Source organism: Diaphorina citri, unplaced genomic scaffold (assembly GCF_000475195.1).
Source record: "Diaphorina citri unplaced genomic scaffold, Diaci psyllid genome assembly version 1.1 scaffold1700, whole genome shotgun sequence".
NCBI lineage: Eukaryota > Metazoa > Arthropoda > Insecta > Hemiptera > Psyllidae > Diaphorina > Diaphorina citri.
Window position 1 is genome coordinate 7,164 of NW_007379126.1, and position 22,731 is coordinate 29,894.

General features: G+C 39.5%; 1 protein-coding gene across 1 annotated transcript in view; it reads left to right on the forward strand.

Moving 5' to 3' along the window:
* The first annotated feature begins 1,159 nt into the window (after nucleotides 1-1,159).
* The window catches only part of LOC103516918 (tyrosine-protein kinase Abl), a 34,980-nt gene continuing 13,408 nt past the window's right edge, over nucleotides 1,160-22,731 (forward strand). The window contains exons 1-10 of the mRNA XM_026829186.1: nucleotides 1,160-1,223; nucleotides 6,244-6,270; nucleotides 11,767-11,982; nucleotides 13,012-13,313; nucleotides 15,758-15,899; nucleotides 18,968-19,098; nucleotides 19,611-19,695; nucleotides 20,584-20,714; nucleotides 21,595-21,707; nucleotides 22,226-22,368. Of these exons, the coding sequence (XP_026684987.1) occupies nucleotides 1,160-1,223; nucleotides 6,244-6,270; nucleotides 11,767-11,982; nucleotides 13,012-13,313; nucleotides 15,758-15,899; nucleotides 18,968-19,098; nucleotides 19,611-19,695; nucleotides 20,584-20,714; nucleotides 21,595-21,707; nucleotides 22,226-22,368 (1,354 nt within the window). The remainder of the gene's footprint in view (nucleotides 1,224-6,243; nucleotides 6,271-11,766; nucleotides 11,983-13,011; nucleotides 13,314-15,757; nucleotides 15,900-18,967; nucleotides 19,099-19,610; nucleotides 19,696-20,583; nucleotides 20,715-21,594; nucleotides 21,708-22,225; nucleotides 22,369-22,731) is intronic.

The following is a 22,731-nucleotide window of genomic DNA, read 5'->3' on the forward strand; positions in this document are numbered from 1 at the left end:
CATGGCTTGGCGCACTCCGCGCTCTGCCGTGCGCTCAGATGTAGGCAGATTTCTCCGTTTTTCAACTGATCGTCTATCAAGTATATACTACTGTAATTCCTATGTATCAATATCAAGTTTATTCAGCCGAGTCCATCTAAACTGCCAGCCTAGCTCTCTAAGATCTCACTGGGAACAGTTGATGGCTTGGTCAGAGTAGTAATTATATCAAGTGCCCATCACATCAACATCAGTATCTCCTACATCAGCTTCGTCATGTATATCATGGTAGAAACTGGTTTCCAATGTGTTTCTTTAACTCGGTACCAAGATCTTATGGTATATACGAGATCTGATAGCTTCGGAAGTTCAGACTACAGACTCCTTCAGTATGGGCTGGGCTCTGTTGGTATTCTTTGAAGATCTTGCACATGGATCGTCAGTTCTTCAGGTCCATACTTATGGTTCAATCATGACTAGAGAAGAATTTATATCTTGCTTCTGCCTAGATAGAACCTTCAATTGCCCTAATCAGTAAAATATTTCAATCTTTACAAAAAGAGATCCTTTCAGAAGACAATCACTGGGATTGCTTAGGTCTTAGGAGGCAAAGACGTTGAAATCTCCTAGTCATAACAATACCAAAAATTTATGTAGATTTCATCATATCCATATTTTACTATTCATATTTGACCACAACTTCAAAATTAACAACACCTCTGGTGAGACCTAAGACCCTTTAGTGGTCTGTACTAGACTTCCTGGTCCGAACAAAATTGGTAGGTCCATTATTTATGGTTTTATTTGAATCACATCACCTCAGCTCTTGAATATGCTTCTTTAAAATGAGTACATTCCATGAGAAAGGAAGATACAAAATGATCTCATCTTGCGGTACGGTAGTCAGCTAGCAGGTCAGGGTTCTTAGTTCATTCTAATATTCTCACCGAGCAAAACATTCTTGGGCAGAGAGAGAATGGAATTCTTGAGACAAAATGAAATGAATATTGTTTGCAATTTGAGAATACCAAGGGCATCCAAGGCACTTGTGTGTTTGTTTTCATGAGGGATGTTTGTTGCTAGCCCATCCTTTGGATTACATAATTTTATGTAGACACAGTTCTCTTCGTGTACTATTTCAATGAATGCCCATAGCATTACAATAGATCATTAGTCCAACATGACAGTAGAACTCATTGTACAAATTATTCCTGATGATTTGTATGACAACGCTTCTTACTGGTGTCATTGTTTTTACTTTCTGTCACATTGAGCAGAGGCGTAGCAAAAAGACCTATCAAGAATCTGATAATCTTCAAGATCTGTAAAATTTTGATAGAGGGAACTGTAACACCTGAAGTCTTATCGTTTCGAAATCGAAGAGAGAAGGAGAGCAGGATAGAAAGCCAGCCGTTTCAAGAACAAATCTCATTTGTTTAGGATGAAGTTTTGCGCCGGGCGGAAATCGAACCTACGCTACGACCTTACAAGGCAGACGTGTTACCCTCCAAGCTAACTGAGATTGCTGTCTAAGAGAGCATTCTATTTCTTGTCCTCAGCTTTCAAAAACATTAGTTTTCTAGGCAAACTTTTCTGTGCCTCTCTCCATTTCTTTGTTCATGTCCTGAACCACTTACAACTTCTACTTACAAACCTTGCTCGTATAAAGTTTTATTAAAGATAACAATTTCTCTTATATTTTATAAGGTTCTTTTGTAACCTGGAAAAAAATAAACCCATAAATAATAAACTTGTAATTAAGGAAAAGCAGACTGGAGATCTTCTGGAGCTTAAGCACATAGACGTAATTTAGGATACCCAGCTAGCATCGAGCCCAGAGGATGTAGATTTAGATAGGCACGCACCTAGTTATTAAACACAAAAAAGTAAAAAAGTCAGAAGAATCATTCTTCAAGAATGAAATTAAAATGTATCTCCCATTTTGATTTAGGAGCATGCTCGTTTACCACGTAAAATCTAATGATGTAATGCTATCTCATGTTATTTATACAGGGAAGACTTGGAAACATCTTCAGTAAATCTCGAAAATAAATAAATGATGTGATCTCTTCATAAATAACTTGGGCATAGAAGTTTAGGATGGATTTCTCCTTTGAAATTCTGGAATTCCTAGATAAAACCCTGTTGACAAATTCCATGTTTACAGACTTCTGGTAAATCTCGAAAATAAATAAATGATGTGATCTCTTCATAAATAACTTGGGCATAGAAGTTTAGGATGGATTTCTCCTTTGAAATTCTGGAATTCCTAGATAAAACCCTGTTGACAAATTCCATGTTTACAGACTTCTGTAGGAATTTCTTAGTTTGTTTCTACTCGGTATGCATATTACTGTTTGTTACTACGGGCGAACTATGCACATATTGCATATTTTAAGTATGGACGCATTTACTCTTATCAGTGCAGTATACAGCTGAGCAGAAAAATAGTATTACTACACACTTATCTCAATCACTCCGATATCATTCGCGTAGTCGCGATAGGAATTTCTTAGTTTGTTTCTACTCGGTATGCATATATTACTGTTTGTTACTACGGGCGAACTATGCACATATTGCATATTTTCAGTTTGGACGCATTTGCTCTTATCAGTGCAGTATACAGCTGAGCATAAAAATAGTATTACTACACACTTATCTCAATCACTCCGATATCATTCGCGTAGTCGCGCATCATGATGCTCAAGATTGGACTATGTTATGTTGTGTTGAAGGTTGAACGCGAAGGTATCGTGGTTTGATATTTCTCTCGTTGGTCTTCGTGATATTTTTTACTCAGTTGTTTGTTGTTTTGTTTAGTTTCTTCAGACTTCACATTTTTTTTCGTTAGTTCGTAGTTTTATGTTGCGGTTGTTGGGCGTAGAGTTTGTTTCGAAGTTTTCAAGTACAGTTTTTAATAATCGAATTTTTTTTCCATTTTTTATATGATTTTGTAATTTGAGTGAAGTCAGTCCCCCTCGCCTAACAAAAGTGTTATCTCCTGAATAGCACAAGAACATGGAGACTTGGCGAGCTAAATATAACGTATTCAAAGTAGGGTTGGGACATCGACATCGATGTTTTGAAAACATCGATACATCGGAACAAAAACATCGATGTCAACATCGATGTTTTTTGTTATCTCCTGAATAGCACGAGAACATGGAGACTTGGCGAGCTAAATATAACGTATTCAAAGACGTACACCATATGAATTGAAAAGATGAGAATGGGAATGGTGATATTCTAAAGAAAGTACTAAATCAGCTGACACATCTGAAGCTACTTAAAAATGTTTCTAATCAAATCAAGAGTACATTCAACACACAAGTGAAGTCAGTCCCCCTCGCCTAACAAAAGTGTTATCTCCTGAATAGCACGAGAACATGGAGACTTGGCGAGCTAAATATAACGTATTCAAAGACGTACACCATATGAATTGAAAAGATGAGAATGGGAATGGAGAGATTCTAAAGAAAGTACTAAATCAGCTGACACATCTGAAGCTACTTAAAGTAAATCTCGAAAATAAATAAATGATGTGATCTCTTCATAAATAACTTGAGCATAGAAGTTTAGGAATTCCTAGATAAAACCCTGTTGACAAATTCCATGTTTACAGACTTCTTGAACAGTGTACCTATCAAACAAATGGTGAACCCAATGTCAGGAGAATCAAAACAGTATTCTTATTACCCTGTATGTCTGTACATCTTCCAGCTTTATTGTGTTTTATGATGAACAAAAGATAATGTCTACAATCTGAAATTGGACCAAAAAAGTTCAAAATAAATTGCTGGCCCAATCCAGTTTTGATATCATGTCAATACATAGGTTGCCAACACAATACACGGAACATTTGAGGTAGATAGAACGTGTATACGTACATAGCCTATTTGAACTTTCCAATGTAACAATCTGAGTTATGCATACTGCCCAATCTGGCCATATACAAAAAGACATGCATCAGCCTTCAGCAAATATTCTATGAAAAAAAAAGAAAGAAAAAAGGCCAGAACCTTAAATAAGGAGGATTATGTCTACAATCTGAAATTAAACCAAAAAGTTCAAAATAAATTGCTGGGCCGATCCAGTTTTGGTATCATGTCAATACATACAGGTTGCCAACACAGATACACGGAACATTTGAGGTAGATAGAACGTGTATACGTACATAGCCTATTTGAACTTTCCAATGTAACAATCTGAGCTATGCATACTGCCCAATCTGGCCATATACAAAAAGACATGCATCAGCCTTCAGCAAATATTCTATGAAAAAAAAGGAAAGAAAAAAGACCAGAACCATAGATAAGTTACCAACACTGTGTGGCAGAATAGAACCAAGCAAACTTGGTCCTTGGTTCGTTTGACCATGGCTATCTCATTTACATACTGTTTGGGATTGTTGGGCCTAAAAAAGGAGAAATGAGAGAGATCAAGTTCACAACCCAGTCCAAGAATATAAAATCTTGATTCTGATGGAGTTCTGGGTTCTAATTTGAGATAATCAATGCACTCACTAGATATCCTAGAATCTTACAACTAGGATGACCTCTGAACCTACCTCAACGACCTGAGACCCCAAATCCAATCTTCACTCAAATTTTCAAATTTCAATTTCAAACCACTTTAGTGATTATCTTTTTTGTTTTTACTTCCAAATTGGGTTTCTAATAACCTCTAAATAAATTTAATCTATGCTATTCTCTGAACTTGTTGCTTGTAGTCTAATTTTCGAGTGAAGAACTTGGCTCCTGGAGTGAAGTTGGTAATAAATCATAACTCTTTCAACACGTACTCTGGGAACTGATCAGGCCTGTTTAGAATTTACATGTGGATGTAACTGGCACCTGATGTAGTTAAGTGAGGCTTTCAGAAAATTAATTCGATGAAACAAAGAATAGCGAATGTGTTGCTTGTTATACTGTGAAAAATGTCAAATGCAAGTAGAGTACTTCTCAATAATCTCAATCAAAGTTGATTTAAGCTAAAGACGTCATAATCTTCTCGAAAATTTGAGTAGGCTTTTCTTACCTTGAATAAGTATTTCTATACTTGTCTTGAAATTAGATATTACCTCAAACGTGTGTTCTTCCTATTCTGAAATGAAATGAAGTTCTTTTCTTTATTATTTGTAGTGTTATCATCAGCAGAAGAAAATCAACAACTAGCACAACAATAATGCAATTTCTCTTGATGAAAAGCGTTCTGGCGTCCCTGAGCACTTCAGAAGTGTGCCTTGGCGTCAGCAAATAAAAGATCAACAATGTTCGGGCGAAATCATTGTTTTTCCAACATGAACTTATATCTGCGCAAGCAGTTGGGTTTTCTTTTGCAAAACCAACCAAGGAATCGATTCCTATCATATGCTTGTTTATCAAAAGAAGAACTCACACATTGATTAATTATTTACCGATTATGTATAATCACCTACATTATCAAAGTACCATAATTTATACCCGCCCATTAAAATAAGGCTCAGTGCATCCAACTATCCAACATCTTGAGTTGAAATCCACTAGAGGCGTACCCAGTCCCCATTATGGTGGTCCGTTTTCGACGCATCTTTCAACATCGTTGTTAAAACTCAAGAGAACAATAGGGCCATTGTGTATTGTTCCACTATTTGTTCAGCTATTTTTCTCCTAATTTGGAACGCATCTCCGTAGGTATTTAAGTACCATCATCTACATTCTAGAGCGTTAAACTCCGAACTCTCTTGAGTCTGTAACTCTGTAATCATCTACCAACGCAAGCTCTCGAGTCGACGAAAAGGTTTACCTGTCACTTTACAAGTGATTTAAATTTAAAACAATTCGACCACCAGTCCAGTTTTTTCGTTGAAAACAAGTTACACAAGATTTGTGGACACGCATCTGCATTTCTAAAAGTTCTGATCCTAATTATTCATGGATTAGAAGAGCATTAAGATCTTTTAGATTAGTTGATTATTCCTTGTAATTTGATTTTGTTCTTGGGTGACCGATTTATCTCTGGTGCCTTCTTTGGAACAATTTTGGAGGAATTTGGACCATCTAAAATGTATACTTATTTAATTAACTAGGTGAGTATAGGTAGTAGAGCCTTATTTTCCAGCATTTAAATGATTATATCAAAAACTTCATTCATTAATTCTACTGCGCTGCGGTACATTATCATGCTTATTATGGGGTTTATGGGACATAGGAATAAAATTTCGAATCCTGTGGTATCAGTTAACTACCTTGTTCAATTAGCCTAAAAATCTTACCCACAATTTAGGTTCCGCATCCGCCTCGCTACGAAAAGGTAAGAACTCTTCAACAGCTTGTCTAGTTTTGTATATTCCCTTTGATTTGATGTGGAGAGATAAGGTGGACAGGTAAGGTTGAGGAAGACTTGAGAGAAAAGGGATGGAGAAGAAAGGAGGCATTAGATAGGAGGGTATGGAGGAGTAGGATAAAGGAGGGTAGTAACGCCGACCCCAAATAAGATTGGGAAAAGGTGCAGTAAAAGAAGAAGACTTTGATTTGATATGTACGAGTATGTACTTGTACCTACAAATAAGATTGGGAAAAGGTGCAGTAAAAGAAGAAGACTTTGATTTGATATGTACGAGTATGTACTTGTACCTATACCACGCCTTTAGATTCTGCAACTTGCAACTAGGAATTCTCATTTTAGGTAAGAACAAGATAGCATAAACTTTGATTAATGAAAGACACTCCTCCAAACTGAAGCTGTATAAGGAAATTCTTGTAGACAACTAGACAAGTTTAATCTGATTGAAGATTGTTATTTCTCATTTTTAAATCCAGATTTAACTCAAACCATCCCAAACAGAAGTCAACTTTTCTTCCTTGCTTCGAGACTTTCTTAATTCTTTTCTCCATTATGGAATCCATTGCATAACTTCTGTCCACACAACCCAAGGGGTAATTGAACTTTGTTAATTAATCCTTCCCTCTCAACCAGTCAACACTTGAGTGTGAACCATTCCCCATCAACAATCAACACCTCCCCCGCTCAAAACCACACTCTGTTCAACAGTCTATTACTCATTGCTCATTGTCTCTACGATATGGAATGTGAAAAACGCGTCCTTATTGTAAACCTCAACCACCAAACCAAACCCGCCTACACAGTTCACAATTGACAAAGCATTCTGTGCACCATTCCCCATCAATAATCAACACCTCCCCCGCTCAAAACCACACTCTGTTCACAACAGTCTATTACTCATTGTCTCTACGATGTGGAATGTGAAAAACGCGTCCTTATTGTAAACCTCAACCACCAAACCAAACCCGCCTACACAGTTCACAATTGACAAAGCATTCTGTGTCAGAGGGAATAAAATAAACACAATTGACAAAGCATTCTATGTCAGAGGGAATATAAACACAATCGAAAGAAACAGATTACCCCCGCGTGTACTACAAATTACATCGTAACGATGACATACATATGGCTCTGAAAAACCACACTGTCATTCCACTTACAGTTACCATTAGCGTTAATTAGGGTAATCCCCTCTGGTTGCATAAGAATAATGCATAACTTCAAATTGGGACCTACACTTTAATGGTAGGGCTACACTTGTAATATGGTAGTGATAAGAGGTGATTAAAGAGGGTGGATGCTCAAGGTCATTTTGGAGGGGCCCCACTTTGTATACGGGGCCTATGGAGGACCAGTATTGGACCACACAAGTTGTGAGGGTGTCCTAAGGAATTCCATTCTGCTGGAGTTAGGTATAGCTGTATCTCTGTGGAAGTACAATATCTTGTGTTAGGCACATGTTGAAGATTCAAAGAACAATCAAGTTTGATCATATTATTCGGCCGAGTGAATGATCTTGAGGTACCTAATAGTCAGGGCCTTTCATAGCCTAACGGGGACCCGGGGGCTAACTTCAACAATGGGCCGGCCGCAACAATTTTTCACTTTACTAAAGGAAACTTTGATTACTATTGGAGCAATCTTCATCATCAGCAGAATTTTGAACGCTTTTTCGCAGTTTTTGACCGCTTTATTCCCCAAACAAGAACGCCAGCTTGGAGAACAGCTTATCGATTCTCAAGTGTTTCATTGCTACTGAATGAAAGAGGTGTTTGAATGAGGCATTATCTGCTGAAACATTTATCTTTAATCGTAGCTAAAAGTATCCCCAAGATATTCAGTTGACCCAAATTAGATCTTAAATGTCAAACATGAATACCAAATTCTATCTTCCGAGATAACAAAAAAAAATCGACTACGTAAAGAATTTAGATCTCTGATAGAATTCGATATTTGCCTGCGTCAGATTTGATAATAGCCCCAGTTTTTTTTTTTGCCAATATCTGGTTCGAACTCAGAACGGTCTGATTTGTGGTCAATGACTTAGACATGTTGTGGATTTACCGACGATATCTCGGTTTCTTTCTCCGTTAGAATATTGGTGGGCGCAGTTTCAAATATTTTGTGATCTTTTTTGTGAAATCAATCCCAATTAGTCTGATGAAATTCGTGATGGTATTGTTGATCTTATTGGTTTTTATTAGGGTTTGAAATTTCATCCTTTACAATATTACAATCGCTTGTACAACACATTCCGTGTTATAGGATTTTCATATAACAAATTTACTTGTTTTGGTTTCTGTTGACTGGTTCCTGTCTGCTTAATGCTGTCAATTTAAAATGAACCTATTGAAAATGTACTCGACCTCATATGTTTCATATTGATTTCAGGTGTATGTAACAATGGAGAGTAAATTCAACACGCTCGCTGAGCTGGTACATCATCATTCCATGCATGCTGACGGTCTCATCACGCAACTATTGTATCCCGCCCCCAAACATAACAAACCCACTGTGTTCGCGCTCAGTCCAGGTAATAGAATACTCAGTCAACACGGAAACAAATTGCCTTAAAATACAATCTAAGGAGTACTCCTTGTTTACTCATCACGCAACTATTGTATCCCGCCCCCAAACATAACAGACCCACTGTGTTCGCGCTCAGTCCAGGTAATAGAATACTCAGTAAATACGGAAACAAGTTGCCTTAAAATACAATCTAAGGAGTACTCTTATTTACATCATTGCCGATTACCAAAGGAAGGGGTTTTGCCATGAAGCCTTGGGAAAAAAAATGTAGTTAGTAGTAGTAGTAGCAGCAGCAGCAGTAGTGTCGTCTGGTCGCTACTCTTTGAAAATGGTCGCTCAATTGTAGTCGTGAGGCTGTGCTCCAAGAACAGAGACTCTTCCGGAAATCGAAGGCCGGGGGAGTGCAAGAAAATTATATCCTATAAGTTATAGAATAGAATAGATCAATAGAATATACCTTGTTTATCCTGCTGGGATAGGACTGAAAAGTCCCTTTTCCCCCGCAGTCTAACCAAGGTCTTAAATATTTGATACATTATGGGGGGTACATTTTACAAAAACACCCTGATTAGTTTAAATAAAAAAAAAAAGGTGATAACAGTACCTATAAAAGGAAAAAAAAGAAATGATAATAAAACAATAGTACCTAGGTGACTAAGAAAGTAAGAGAGAGAAAAAAGAAAAAGAAATTTAGTAGTAAGAGCAGGGTATGAGTAGGCAGACCAGACATGGGAGCAGCACATAGTAGAGATATAGGTGATCTCATACCCATCACTTTACATACACACAGACATACAGACGCAATCAACACATCAGGCACACTCACGGGCACAAGCATCACACCACAGTCACACTCACAGGCCCAGGCATTAAGTTATGAGTCGTGGAGGCTACTTCTTTCAACCCAGTATACTTTCAGACGCCTTAATCTCTACCTAAAGCTTTAGAATCAAGTTTTATGAATGAAAAAAAAAAACATTGAAAACGCATCCACATACGTACACTCAGCTAAAAACCAGTTGTGTCACTCATGACAGAGCATGCCAAGCCTCTTAGCAAGTAGTGAATGAAACTTGGCCGTCACGCACAAAAGGAGAACAGGATGGGAAAAAGCCAGGCGTTCCGAGAACGAACGTTACTTGTTTAGGATGAAGTTCACTTCTGGCGCCCTACCCTTTAAGCTAACTAGGCTGGCTAGTAAAATGGGATTACTGGTAAATGGTAAATCACAATAATCACCCTCGAAGCGTTGCTCAGTGTGAGAGCTCTGCACTAGGCGTGTCAATACTCCGGATGTCCTCTCTCTTAACATGTCCATCTGATCATCATGAGCCTTAAATCCCGCTTGATACATTTTTAATTTCTTTCTCGTATTATATTGTGTCCACATCCTTCCTCTTGTTTCAATCTCCAAGTGACTTGCTTTCAAATAACGCCGTATTTGCATCATCAGCAGCATTTCAATTACTTCAGCAGGAGGAATTTCTTTTTCTCCCTCCCCCTCCCCCCTCTCTCCCTCTCTCTTGCTTTCTTTCCTTTTCATAAAAGAACAGAAAGTACCCAGATAAGCGCAGAAAACAGACAGAGATATTAATACACAAAAGTTCAGAGGATGGAGGGAGATAGAGAACATAGACGAGCATTTACAAAGAAAAGAAAGGAAGGGAGAAAGAGATAGATGGTTATCATACCTATGCAGATTCTACAAGATAGACAGAGAAGAAGGCATAGAACAAAGAAGGAAATAATACCTTGAGAAAGATAGAGAGCGGGAGAGAGACAAAGATGAAGTTCTAGCTGTAGTATACAAAACGAAGGGCTTTTTAATTTAAAATCAAGGTGGATTAATGAAAGAGCGAAACGAATTCGAAGTTTCAACGTGATGATTTCATATTTTTTGTCTGTTCAGCTCTCAAATTTTTGACGAAATTTCATATTTGATAAGATTTGGGTCAACCTCTTAAAACCCCTTTTTCTAAGTGAATTCTTGGTGGAAACATCAGATAGCATAGGAGCTCTCGTGCGAAAAAGAGAGACAAAGATGAAGTTCAAGCTGTAGTATACAAAACGAAGGGCTTTTTAATTTAAAATCAAGGTGGATTAATGAAAGAGCGAAACGAATTCGAAATTTTAACGTGATGATTTCATATTTTTTGTCTGTTCAGCTCTCAAATTTTTGACAAAATTTCAAGTTTGATAAGTTTTGGGTCAACCTCTCAAAGCCCCTTTTTCTAAGTGAATTCTTGGTGGAAACATCAGATAGCATAGGAGCTCTCGTGCGAAAATATTTCTACAAGAAAAAACTCCCGGAAGAATCTAAAATTCTAAAGATATGTTTCGTTCACTACATAAATCTTCATAATTCACACTTAAGAAGCAAAAAGCTTGGGAGAGGGAGCGAAGGGAGAAGGAACAAAACCAGAACAGAAAAAAGTAAATGGTGGAATTGAAAGAAGAAAAAGAAATCTACCACAGATGAAAAAATAAAACTACCACCGATAAAATCCTTTGAGGGGAGAGAGACGAAGGTGAATTTGCAGTGGAGGGAAAGAAGGAAGGATGGAATGTGAAATCGGGGATGGGAGAGCTGAGGAGTGGAGTGCAGTGAAGGAGGAGGAGGAAAATGTGAAAAGTAGAAAGCGGAAATGTATGGATGTGAAAACGGGAATTCTGTGGAAGGGATGTGTGGCCCGAGGGTACGATTACGATTGAAAGGCGAAATTTATTGGAAGTGTGTGAAATTGCTCTTCCTCCTTTTTTTTCTCTCATCTCTCAGTATGCGTCTCATCAGATGAACTAGAAGATACACAGTAGACACTTCCCATTTAGATGCTGGTATTAAAAAATCTGTTGAAATTACACTGAAAGGTGCGACTTTTCGCCGCGTCGTGTCGGTTCGTTCTAACACCACCGTCTCCGGGTTGTCTGTTTCAGAAGCGTTGCGTCAGATGCGACCGCTGCCGCACATCCCCGACCTGCCGGATGGTGATCCCCCCTCCACCACCTCCCTTCCCCTCCCCCTGTCCGAGTCCGCCATCCGGTGGACATCCAAAGAGAACCTCCTGGCCCAGGAGGAGAATGACCCGCAACTTTTTGTCGCCCTGTACGACTTCCAGGCGGGCGGTGATAATCAACTTAGTCTTAAGAAAGGTAAGTTTTTGGTCCGACCTTGAGGTGTGTTCAAACATAGTCGACCGGCCGTCGATCGACGAGGAATATCTTTTGTTAAGGCGCTGTGAACGTGTCAGTCAACATCGATCGATGGCCGGTCGACTATGTGTGGACATACTTTTACGTCACTGTATAACTGCTAACTTTCTTTTACCATCCATTGACGGGGATTTTACGATCCATTTGGCCTTTTGAAAAGCGTTCAGAACGCGATTGCCCAGATGGTCATTTATACAGATACTAACCACGCGCAACATTGCTTAACTTAGGTTGTCCATTTAGAACTGTTGCATTCAACTTGCTATCGCCGGCCGCTGGCTTAGCTCTGGTGCATTTTAAGTGCCATAGGTAGTGTGCTGCGCTGCACGCTGGCTTGAATTTCACTTCGATCATTCTTTTCCGATTTTTATTAAATTTGGAAAAAAATTCTGTACCCTGGAAACCCCCGCACACGGTCAGATAAGTTCAACTGATGCTATAAAAATGTTGAAAATTTATTTCCATTAGATCAGTCTAATAAAAAGTCTTAACTCATCGGATAGAAATTCCCCATTCACTATGAGTTTTAAGGCATGCAATAGGCTTTAAGGACAGACCTAATCATTTTACCTTGATCCTGTAAGTTCTCCACAATTCTTCCCTGATCCAGTACATAGGCAGTAAACTTGGTCAGTGCCTGCACTAGGATACTTCACTGTATAACTGCTAAGGTCTTTCGGACGGGGTTTTTACGATCATCCATTGACGGGGGTTTTACGATCCATTTGGCCTTTTGAAAAGCGTTCGGCACGCCATTGCCCAGATGGTCACTTATACGGATACTAACCACGCGCAACATTGCTTAACTTAGGTTGTCCATTTAGAACTGTTGCATTCAACTTGCTATCGCCGGCCGCTGGCTTAGCAGGTTTACTTCTGGTCTTCCAGATCTTCTTGACTCGAATTATTCTTTTTCTTCAAATTTCTGTTCTTCTTCTAATTATTCCCATTTCTTTTCCCCCTCATCAGGTGATCAAATTCGCATTCTGTCCTACAACAAGTCGGGCGAGTGGTGCGAGGCGCACAGCTCGGGCGGTCAAGTGGGCTGGGTCCCGAGCAACTATGTCACGCCGGTCAACTCCCTCGAGAAATACTCCTGGTACCATGGCCCGATCTCACGAAACGCGGCGGAGTATCTGCTCAGCTCGGGGATTAACGGGAGCTTCCTAGTGCGGGAGAGCGAGTCCTCGCCGGGGCAGAGGTCGATATCCTTGCGATACGAGGGCCGGGTGTACCACTACCGCATTAATGAAGACTGCAGTGATGGAAAGGTAAGTTGGATTAAGCCATTCCCTCTGGGTGCAATAGTCCTACATTCTGGACTCAGCAAAAAGGAATTTCGTCAGGAAAGACCCCCATTTCAATGTAATGTAACGTAACCCATTCCCTCTACGAATCTCATACACAAAAAGCCCACCCTGAGGCTTAGGTGTAGGGGCAAACAGCACTAAAGGATGGGTTAAGCTTGGGTTAAGCAGTCATTTGTACATAGCTATTCTAGCTACATAGCATTTGTACATAGCTAGATGGGTTATTATTATTACTATTCTATGTACAAACCTTGTTTATCCTTCTCGAATGAGACTAAAATGAAATTGAAAGGCCGACGACAAACGCCGACCCCATCTGAACATGGGAAAAGGCGAAGAAGGGGGGGAAGAAGACGAATGAGACTGAAATGTCCCTTTACCCGCTTAAGTGTAGGGGCAAGCAGCCCTGAAGAATGGGTTGAGCTTCTACGAAACCCAGTCATTTGTACATAGAATAGAATACACCTTGTTTATCCTGCTCGAATGAGATTGAATAGGGCCGACGACAAACGCCGACCCCATCTGAACATGGGAAAAGGCGAACAAGGGGGAAGAAGACGAATGAGACTGAAATGTCCCTTTACCCTAACAGTCTAAAGGTCTTATGTAGTTTATGGGTTCAACAATACAGTGTATTTACAGCAAAAGACTTCATAACTTTTGTGAATTTCAATTTCTCATGACTTTTGCGAAATTGAGTTCTTTCAGGAACCCCTAGGGTTCATCCGGTCTGCTTCTTAGTCATACCTATCTATGGTATGCCAAAGTGGTCTATCTATAGTCATATCTTATACAGATTCATACATGATGTCCAAAGTGGTCTAGGTATCTCCGGTCTCTGGGAGTAATCAAGAGAATGCAGAGGGGGGAATTAATCCTAACTGTATCATAGCTATTCTGAATCAACATACACAAAAAGCCCACCCTTAGGCTTCGGTGTAGGGGCAAACAGCACTAAAGGATGGGTTGAGCTTGTACGAAACCCAGTCATTTGTACATAGAATAGAATATACCTTGTTTATCCTGCTCGAATGAGATTGAATAAGGCCGACGACAAACGCCGACCCCATCTGAACATGGGAAAAGGCGAAAAAGGGGGGAAGAAGACGAATGAGACTGAAATGTCCCTTTACCCTAACAGTCTAAAGGTCTTATGTAGTTTATGGGTTCAACAATACAGTGTATTTACAGCAAAAGACTTCATAACTTTTGTGAATTTCAATTTCTCATAACTTTTGCGAAATTGAGTTCTTTCAGGAACCCCTAGGGTTCATCCGGTCTGCTTCTTAGTCATACCTATGGTATGCCAAAGTGATCTAGGTATCTCCGGTCTCTGGGAGTAATCAAGAGAATGCAGAGGGGGGAATTAATCCTAACTGTATCATAGCTATTCTGAATCAACAGAAGTGATCTATCTATAGTCATATCTTATACATAGATTCATACATGATGTCCAAAGTGGTCTAGGTATCTCCGGTCTCCGGGAGTAATCAAGAGAATGCAGAGGGGGGAATTAATCCTAACTGTATCATAGCTATTCTGAATCAACAAGTTAGAACTAGAAGCCGAGGCGTACTTCTAAGTAGGCTGCAACCATGCAAGTTTATGCAAGCATAAGGTGTACAATTATACTGGGTACTTCTCAGCAGTCTCTGTGGTCGAGTGGGTATAGACTTGCACACCGGAAGCCCCGGGTTCAGTTCCCGGTATGCTCAAAGTTTTCTTTTCTATGCTGTGCTTGGAATTTAGGTTGCACTCAGACTTATGAAAACAATTGATAGACAAGTTGCTGATAGTTGTGTTTTCCTCTCGGAAACGGAATTGATTTCTCCTCTCTGCTGTGCTTGAAATTCAGGTTGCACTCAGACTTATGAAAACAATTGATAGACAAGTTGCTGATAGTTGTGTTTTCCTCTCGGAAACGGAATTGATTTCTCCTCTCTAAGATGGTGGATTTCCCATGGTTTAGTACAGGCGATACCACGGTAAAAGAGGGGATGTGAGTTCCAGTATAGGGGAAATGGTTCTTCTTGTTCGGTAATGCTGTGCTTGGAATTCAGGTTGCACTCAGACTTATGAAAACAATTGATAGACAAGTTGCTGATAGTTTTGTTTTCCTCTCGGAAACGGAATTGATTTCTCCTCTCTGAGATGGTAGATTTCCCATGGTTTAGTACAGGCGATACCACGGTAAAAGAGGGGATGTGAGTTCCAGTATAGGGGAAATGGTTCTTCTTGTTCGGTAGTTCATTTCTGCTAATAGATCTAGATCACTGAAGACTTTTTCTGTATTACGTTCTATGTTTTTGGTTTCTGTTGACTGGTTCCTGCCTGCTTCATGCTGTCAATTTAAAATGAACCTATTGAAAATGTACTCGACCTCATATGTTTCATATTGATTTCAGGTGTATGTAACAATGGAGAGTAAATTCAACACGCTCGCTGAGCTGGTACATCATCATTCCATGCATGCTGACGGTCTCATCACGCAACTATTGTATCCCGCCCCCAAACATAACAAACCCACTGTGTTCGCGCTCAGTCCAGGTAATAGAATACTCAGTCAACACGGAAACAAATTGCCTTAAAATACAATCTAAGGAGTACTCCTTGTTTACTCATCACGCAACTATTGTATCCCGCCCCCAAACATAACAAACCCACTGTGTTCGCGCTCAGTCCAGGTAATAGAATACTCAGTCAACACGGAAACAAATTAGACAGAGATATTAATACACAAAAGTTCAGAGGATGGAGAGAGATAGAGAACATAGACGAGCATTTACAAAGAAAAGAAAGGAAGGGAGAAAGAGATGGGTAGATGGTTATCATACCTATGCAGATTCTACAAGATAGACAGAGAAGAAGGCATAGAACAAAGAAGGAAATAATACCTTGAGAAAGATAGAGAGCGGGAGAGAGACAAAGATGAAGTTCTAGCTGTAGTATATAAAACGAAGGGCTTTTTAATTTAAAATCAAGGTGGATTAATGAAAGAGCGAAACGAATTCGAAGTTTTAACGTGATGATTTCATATTTTTTGTCTGTTCAGCTCTCAAATTTTTGACGAAATTTGATAAGTTTTGGGTCAACCTCTTAAAGGCCCCTTTTCTAAGTGAATGATTGGTAGAAACATCATATAGCATAGGAGCTCTCGTGCAAAAATATTTCCACAGGAAAAAAACTCCCGGAAGAATCTAAAATTCCAAAGATATTTTTCGTTCACTACATAAATCTTCATAATTCACAGTTAAGAAGCAAAAAGCTTGGGAGAGGGAGCGAAGGGAGAAGGAACAAAACCAGAACAGAAAAAAGTAAATGGTGGAATTGAAAGAAGAAAAAGAAATCTACCACAGATGAAAAAATAAATCTACCACCGATAGAATCCTTTGAGGGGAGAGAGACGAAGGTGAATTTGCAGTGGAGGGAAAGAAGGAATGATGGAATGGGAGAGCTGAGGAGTGGAGTGCAGTGAAGGAGGAGGAGGAAGAGAAAAATCTAAAAAGTAGAAAGTGGAGATGTATGGATGTGAAAACGGGAATTCTGTGGAAGGGATGTGTGGCCCCAGGGTACGATTACGATTGAAAGGCGAAATTTATTGGAAGTGTGTGAAATTGCTCTTCCTCTTTCTCCTCCTTCTTGTGTGGCCCGAGGGTACGATTACGATTGAAAGGCGAAATTTATTGGAAGTGTGTGAAATTGCTCTTCCTCTTTCTCCTTCTTCTTCTTCTTCCTCCTCCTTCTCCTCCTTTTTCTCCATTCCCCGACTGTATACAATTCTACTCTACAATTCTACAATCTACTTGCATATTATTATCATTATTGCAGTACATATGTAAAATATGTGCATCCTCATATTCCCCATGTGTTAACACAATCACGTACGTGAATTTTAACTTCTAACCTACTTCTACTCGCATGTGTAATTTGTCCAATTTTCTCGTTTCAAATCAACCCGTAGTAGTTCTACAGTGACGTTAACTCCGTGAGGGGAAAAATCAAATCAAATGGACCGTACAAAATGTGAATGCTCTAGTCATCTATCTTTTATTTCAAGTTCTAAAAACAAATCGTACCATGAATAAGAGGATATGAGAGACCTTTACAAGATATTTATTTTATTTCAAATTTAGTACTCGCTTTCTTCGTTCTTCCTCATTCCGTATATTCCATACATCCCAACTCGCTCTCCACTTCATCGATCTCCTTCCCCTCCTCCTCTTCCTCCTCATGCACACCAATAATACCAAACGGAGTCCTCCGGTCGTATCCCGCGCATATCTCTATTATCCCACCATATTGATCCCGCGGGATCTGGTCCGGGCTGAAATAAAGTTGACGTCGATAGGAGTCGAACTCGTGGCTGGTTTTGAGGCTGAAAACCCAGGTGGACACCACCATCAGGAGCAGAGTGGCGAGGAAGATGGTGAGGGAAACCAGGAATCCGCCTGTGTGAGACCAAACGTGAAATAAAATCAAACAATATAAAATCACGTGGGTAAGTAGAATCCCTTGGAACCTAGGTGACTTTCAAATGCTGAATGCATCGGCATGAAAAAATCATCCCTTTTTATTAAAAGATATCTTGTGTCCTCAAATTCCAACTTGAATTGGTCCAATTTTCTCCTTTCAAATCAACCCGTAGTGGTTCTACATAAGAGGATATGAGAGACCTTTACAAGATATTTATTTTATTTCAAATTTAGTACTCGCTTTCTTCCTCATTCCGTATACTCCATACATCCCAACTCGCTCTCCACTTCATCGATCTCCTTCCCCTCCTCCTCTTCCTCCTCATGCAGGAGTACTCCTTGTTTACTCATCACGCAACTATTGTATCCCGCCCCCAAACATAACAAACCCACTGTGTTCGCGCTCAGTCCAGGTAATAGAATACTCAGTAAACACGGAAACAAGTTGCCTTAAAATACAATCTAAGGCCAGCCACTCACTATCAGGTAGACCTGACAGACGGACCTTTTCAGCCGTACCTATCAGGTCTAACTGTTAATGTGTGTGCTTATCAGGTATCAGGTGGACCTGATAGTGAGTGGTTGGCCTAAGGAGTAGCACTTGTTTTCAAATCTCTGAAATGTCTTGGTATTGGTATCTTTTGTGTCTTGAGCTAAAAGCAGAGTGGAGTGAAGAGCCTAGCGCATTGAGCATCGAGTATGTAGAAGGAAGCGACGTCTTCAAACGGTATAGAACTGAGAGCAAAAAGCTCTATGCTCTCTGCCCTCCTCTTCACTCTGTCAGCAGATAATGTGTGTGCTTATCAGGTATCAGGTGGACCTGATAGTGAATGGTTGGCCTAAGGAGTACCTCTTGTTTACCAATCTCTGAAATGTCTTGGTATCTTTTGTGACTTGAGCTAAAAACAGAGTGCAGTGAAGAGCCTAGCGCATTGAGCATCGAGCATGTAGAAGGAAGCGACGTCTTCAAACGGTATAGAACTGAGAGCAAAAAGCTCTATGCTCTCTGCCCTCCTCTTCACTCTGTCAGCAGTCTTTTTACTCTATGTGCCAACTCTTTTTTTACTGAAGATCTACTTTTATACTGTGGTGTTTTTCCGACAGCAGACTGTGAACTGAATTTTTCTTGTTTTTCCCGTACAGAGCCAGATGAGTGGGAGATAAACAGGACTGACATTGTGATGAAACATAAGCTAGGCGGGGGCCAGTATGGCGATGTGTACGAGGCTGTGTGGAAGAGGTACAATATGACTGTGGCTGTGAAAACGTTGAAGGTGAGTCCACACTTCTTTGGGTAACCAACCCTTTTGACAGAAAAATAATCGGAGGAAAAGGCTCACTGTACATTTCCGGTAATCTGGTTATCTTCCTCAGGCCAGCCACACACTATCAAGTACACCTGACAGGTACACCTGATCAGGTCCGCCTGTCAGGTCTACCTGATAGTGTATGTGCTCAATGCTCATCAGGTATCAGATAGACCTGATCTGGTACACCTTTCTTGTCTACCTGATAGTGAGTGGCTGGCCTCAGGTGAATCGAAGATAGAGCAGAATAAAATATGACTTGTTTATCCTGCCCGAATAAGTCCCTTTACACCAGCAGTCTAAACAAGGTCTCGTATATTTGATGGGATACAAGAAGCCCTCCCATTAATAATACATACAAGAAGATGCCTGTTGTATTTCTGGATTTTATTTATAAAATGGAAACTAATACTTATAATAGAAAGTAATATCTATAAAATAGAAAGTATTTGCTAACCTGTTTATTTCTATTTTTCCAGGAGGATACGATGGCTTTAAAGGACTTTCTAGATGAGGCAGCGATCATGAAGGAAATGAAACATCCTAACCTGGTTCAGCTGCTAGGTAAGTAAGATTTCCTTCAATATAAAAAGAAACTAATACTTATAATAGAAAGTAATATCTATAAAATAGAAATTATTTGCTAACCTGTTTATTTCTATTTTTCCAGGAGGATACGATGGCTTTAAAAGACTTTCTAGACGAGGCAGCGATCATGAAGGAAATGAAACATCCTAACCTGGTTCAGCTGCTAGGTAAGTAAGATTTCCTTGAATAGAAAATCACGGGGGTAAGTAGAATCCCTAGGAACCTAGGTGATTTTCAAATGCTGAATGCATCGGCATGAAAAAAATCATCCCTTTTTACTAAAAGATATCTTGTGTCCTCAAATTCCAACTTGTCCAATTTTCTCCTTTCAAATCAACCCGTAGTAGTTCTACAGTGACGTTAACTCCTGGAGGGGAAAAATCAAATCAAATGGACCGTCCAAATGTGAATGCTCTAGTCATCTATCTTTTATTTCAAGTTCTAAAACCAATCGTACAATAAATAAGAGGATATGAGAGACCTTTAGAAGATATTTATTTTATTTCAAAAACAAATATTCATTTTTGTATATTAGATTTAGTACTCACTTTCTTCCTCATTCCGTATACTCCATACATCCCAACTCGCTCTCCACTTCATCGATCTCCTTCCCCTCCTCCTCTTCCTCCTCATGCAGAGAATGGAAGTGAGGAGAAGAAAAGGGGTGGAAAGATTGTGTGAATCAAGACCTGGGTAAGAAAAATTTATCAGGACATGAGGTACACAATGGACCTCCGGAGTGCAAGCCTAGTGAAATACCTACTCGGCCATAGAGGTTGGTATATTCTTTTCTATATTTCTATTCTATTTTCTCCTTTTTATCCTTTAACTTCCATGAAATATTTCACTAATGTTTTCCATTTATTTCCCAGGTGGCGGATTTCGGTCTGGCTCGTCTGATGAGAGATGATACCTATACAGCACATGCCGGAGCTAAGTTTCCTATCAAATGGACGGCACCGGAGGGCCTAGCTTATAACGAGTTTTCTACTAAGGTAAGCCCTAGCTTATAACGAGTTTTCTACTAAGGTAAGCCGTAGCTTATAACGAGTTTTCTACTAAGGTAAGCCGTAGCTTATAACGAGTTTTCTACTAAGGTAAGCCCTAGCTTATAACGAGTTTTCTACTAAGGTAAGCCGTAGCTTATAACGAGTTTTCTACTAAGGTAAGCCGTAGCTTATAACGAGTTTTCTACTAAGGTAAGCCGTAGCTTATAACGAGTTTTCTACTAAGGTAAGCCCTAGCTTATAACGAGTTTTCTACTAAAGTAAGCCCTAGCTTATAACGAGTTTTCTACTAAAGTAAGCCGTAGCTTATAACGAGTTTTCTACTAGTAAGCTTATAATGAGTTTTCTACTAAGGTAAGCCCTAGCTTATAACGAGTTTTCTACTAAAGTAAGCCCTAGCTTATAACGAGTTTTCTACTAAAGTAAGCCCTAGCTTATAACGAGTTTTCTACTAAAATAAGCCCTAGCTTATAACGAGTTTTCTACTAAGGTAAGCCGTAGCTTATAACGAGTTTTCTACTAAGGTAAGCCCTAGCTTATAACGAGTTTTCTACTAAGATAAGCCCTAGCTTATAACGAGTTTTCTACTAAGGTAAGCCGTAGCTTATAACGAGTTTTCTACTAAGGTAAGCCCTAGCTTATAACGAGTTTTCTACTAAAGTAAGCCCTAGCTTATAACGAGTTTTCTACTAAAGTAAGCCCTAGCTTATAACAAGTTTTCTACTAAGGTAAGTCATCGATCTTATACAGGATTCCAGGTGTAAGTTTCTCGGCCTTTCGACCAAGATCAAAATGTAAATTGCATCTGTTCTTATGAACCTAGAAATGTTAACTAAAAAAACATGTTTTATTTCTTTATCACTTGCAGTCAGATGTATGGGCGTTCGGTATTCTCCTATGGGAGATAGCAACCTATGGCATGTCACCCTATCCAGGAGTGGACCTTACCGATGTCTACCATATGCTAGAGAAGGGATACCGGTAAGCTATTAACTGCTTGAACTTCCTGGGAATATAGCAGTGTTTCCTCTTTCCCTATCTTCCTTTCCCTTCCCTTCCCGATGATTATTTGGTAAGAGAAGAGAGATAGCAACCATGAGGTACATTATAGTCCTAAAGTAACTGCCGATCAATCCCAATCGTACAGTTCCCTGGGCATTGGCATTGTGGATTCAAAAACCGTGGATTCCAATGTTCTTCAGTGCTATCTATGATTCCTAATCCCCCATCCCGATAGTTTAAGAAGAAAAGAGTGTCCCGGTTGTACGCCATTGGTGAGATTAATATCTATTAGTCATAAACAATACTGAATCCTAATCATCTTTGGAGAAGAGAAAACAAAAAGAAGAAGAAGAAGAAGAAGAAAAAAAAAACAATCAAACGATGAACCAAACAAACACACAAACAGACAAAAAAATGTAAGAAAATGAAGTCTGTAATATTCTGTATTTAAATCAGCCTTATATCAATAACTAATCGCCCATCTGTTTGTTAACTAGGATGGAGTGTCCCCCCGGTTGTCCGCCCAAGATCTACGAACTGATGAGACAATGTTGGCAGTGGAAAGCAGAAGATAGGCCCTCGTTCAAGGAAATACATCACGCCTTGGAGAATATGTTTCAGGAGTCCAACATAATAGAAGGTAAATTTTATTGTTTAATAATCCAATTATTAGACTAGAAATAACATAAAATGAGTTTATTATCAAGACCGCCCTTTCCACACAGTAAAATCAAAAATCTTTATTATACGGTAAAATACAAATTCTCTACTTTAAGACTGTCATGTTCGATTCCATGGCCAACAAAAAATTTGCACTCCTGTTTCGTTTGCAAATATGGGGGTTAATTTCTGGTGTTCTCGTGTTGATCCAACATCTAAATGAATGTCCTATCGCCTATCCAAATGAGGGACAGACCACATGAATCATTTGTGGTGTTCTTGTGTTCACTCAGCACCTAAATGTCTCTTATCGCCCTTCTCATGAGGGACATATGGGATGGGC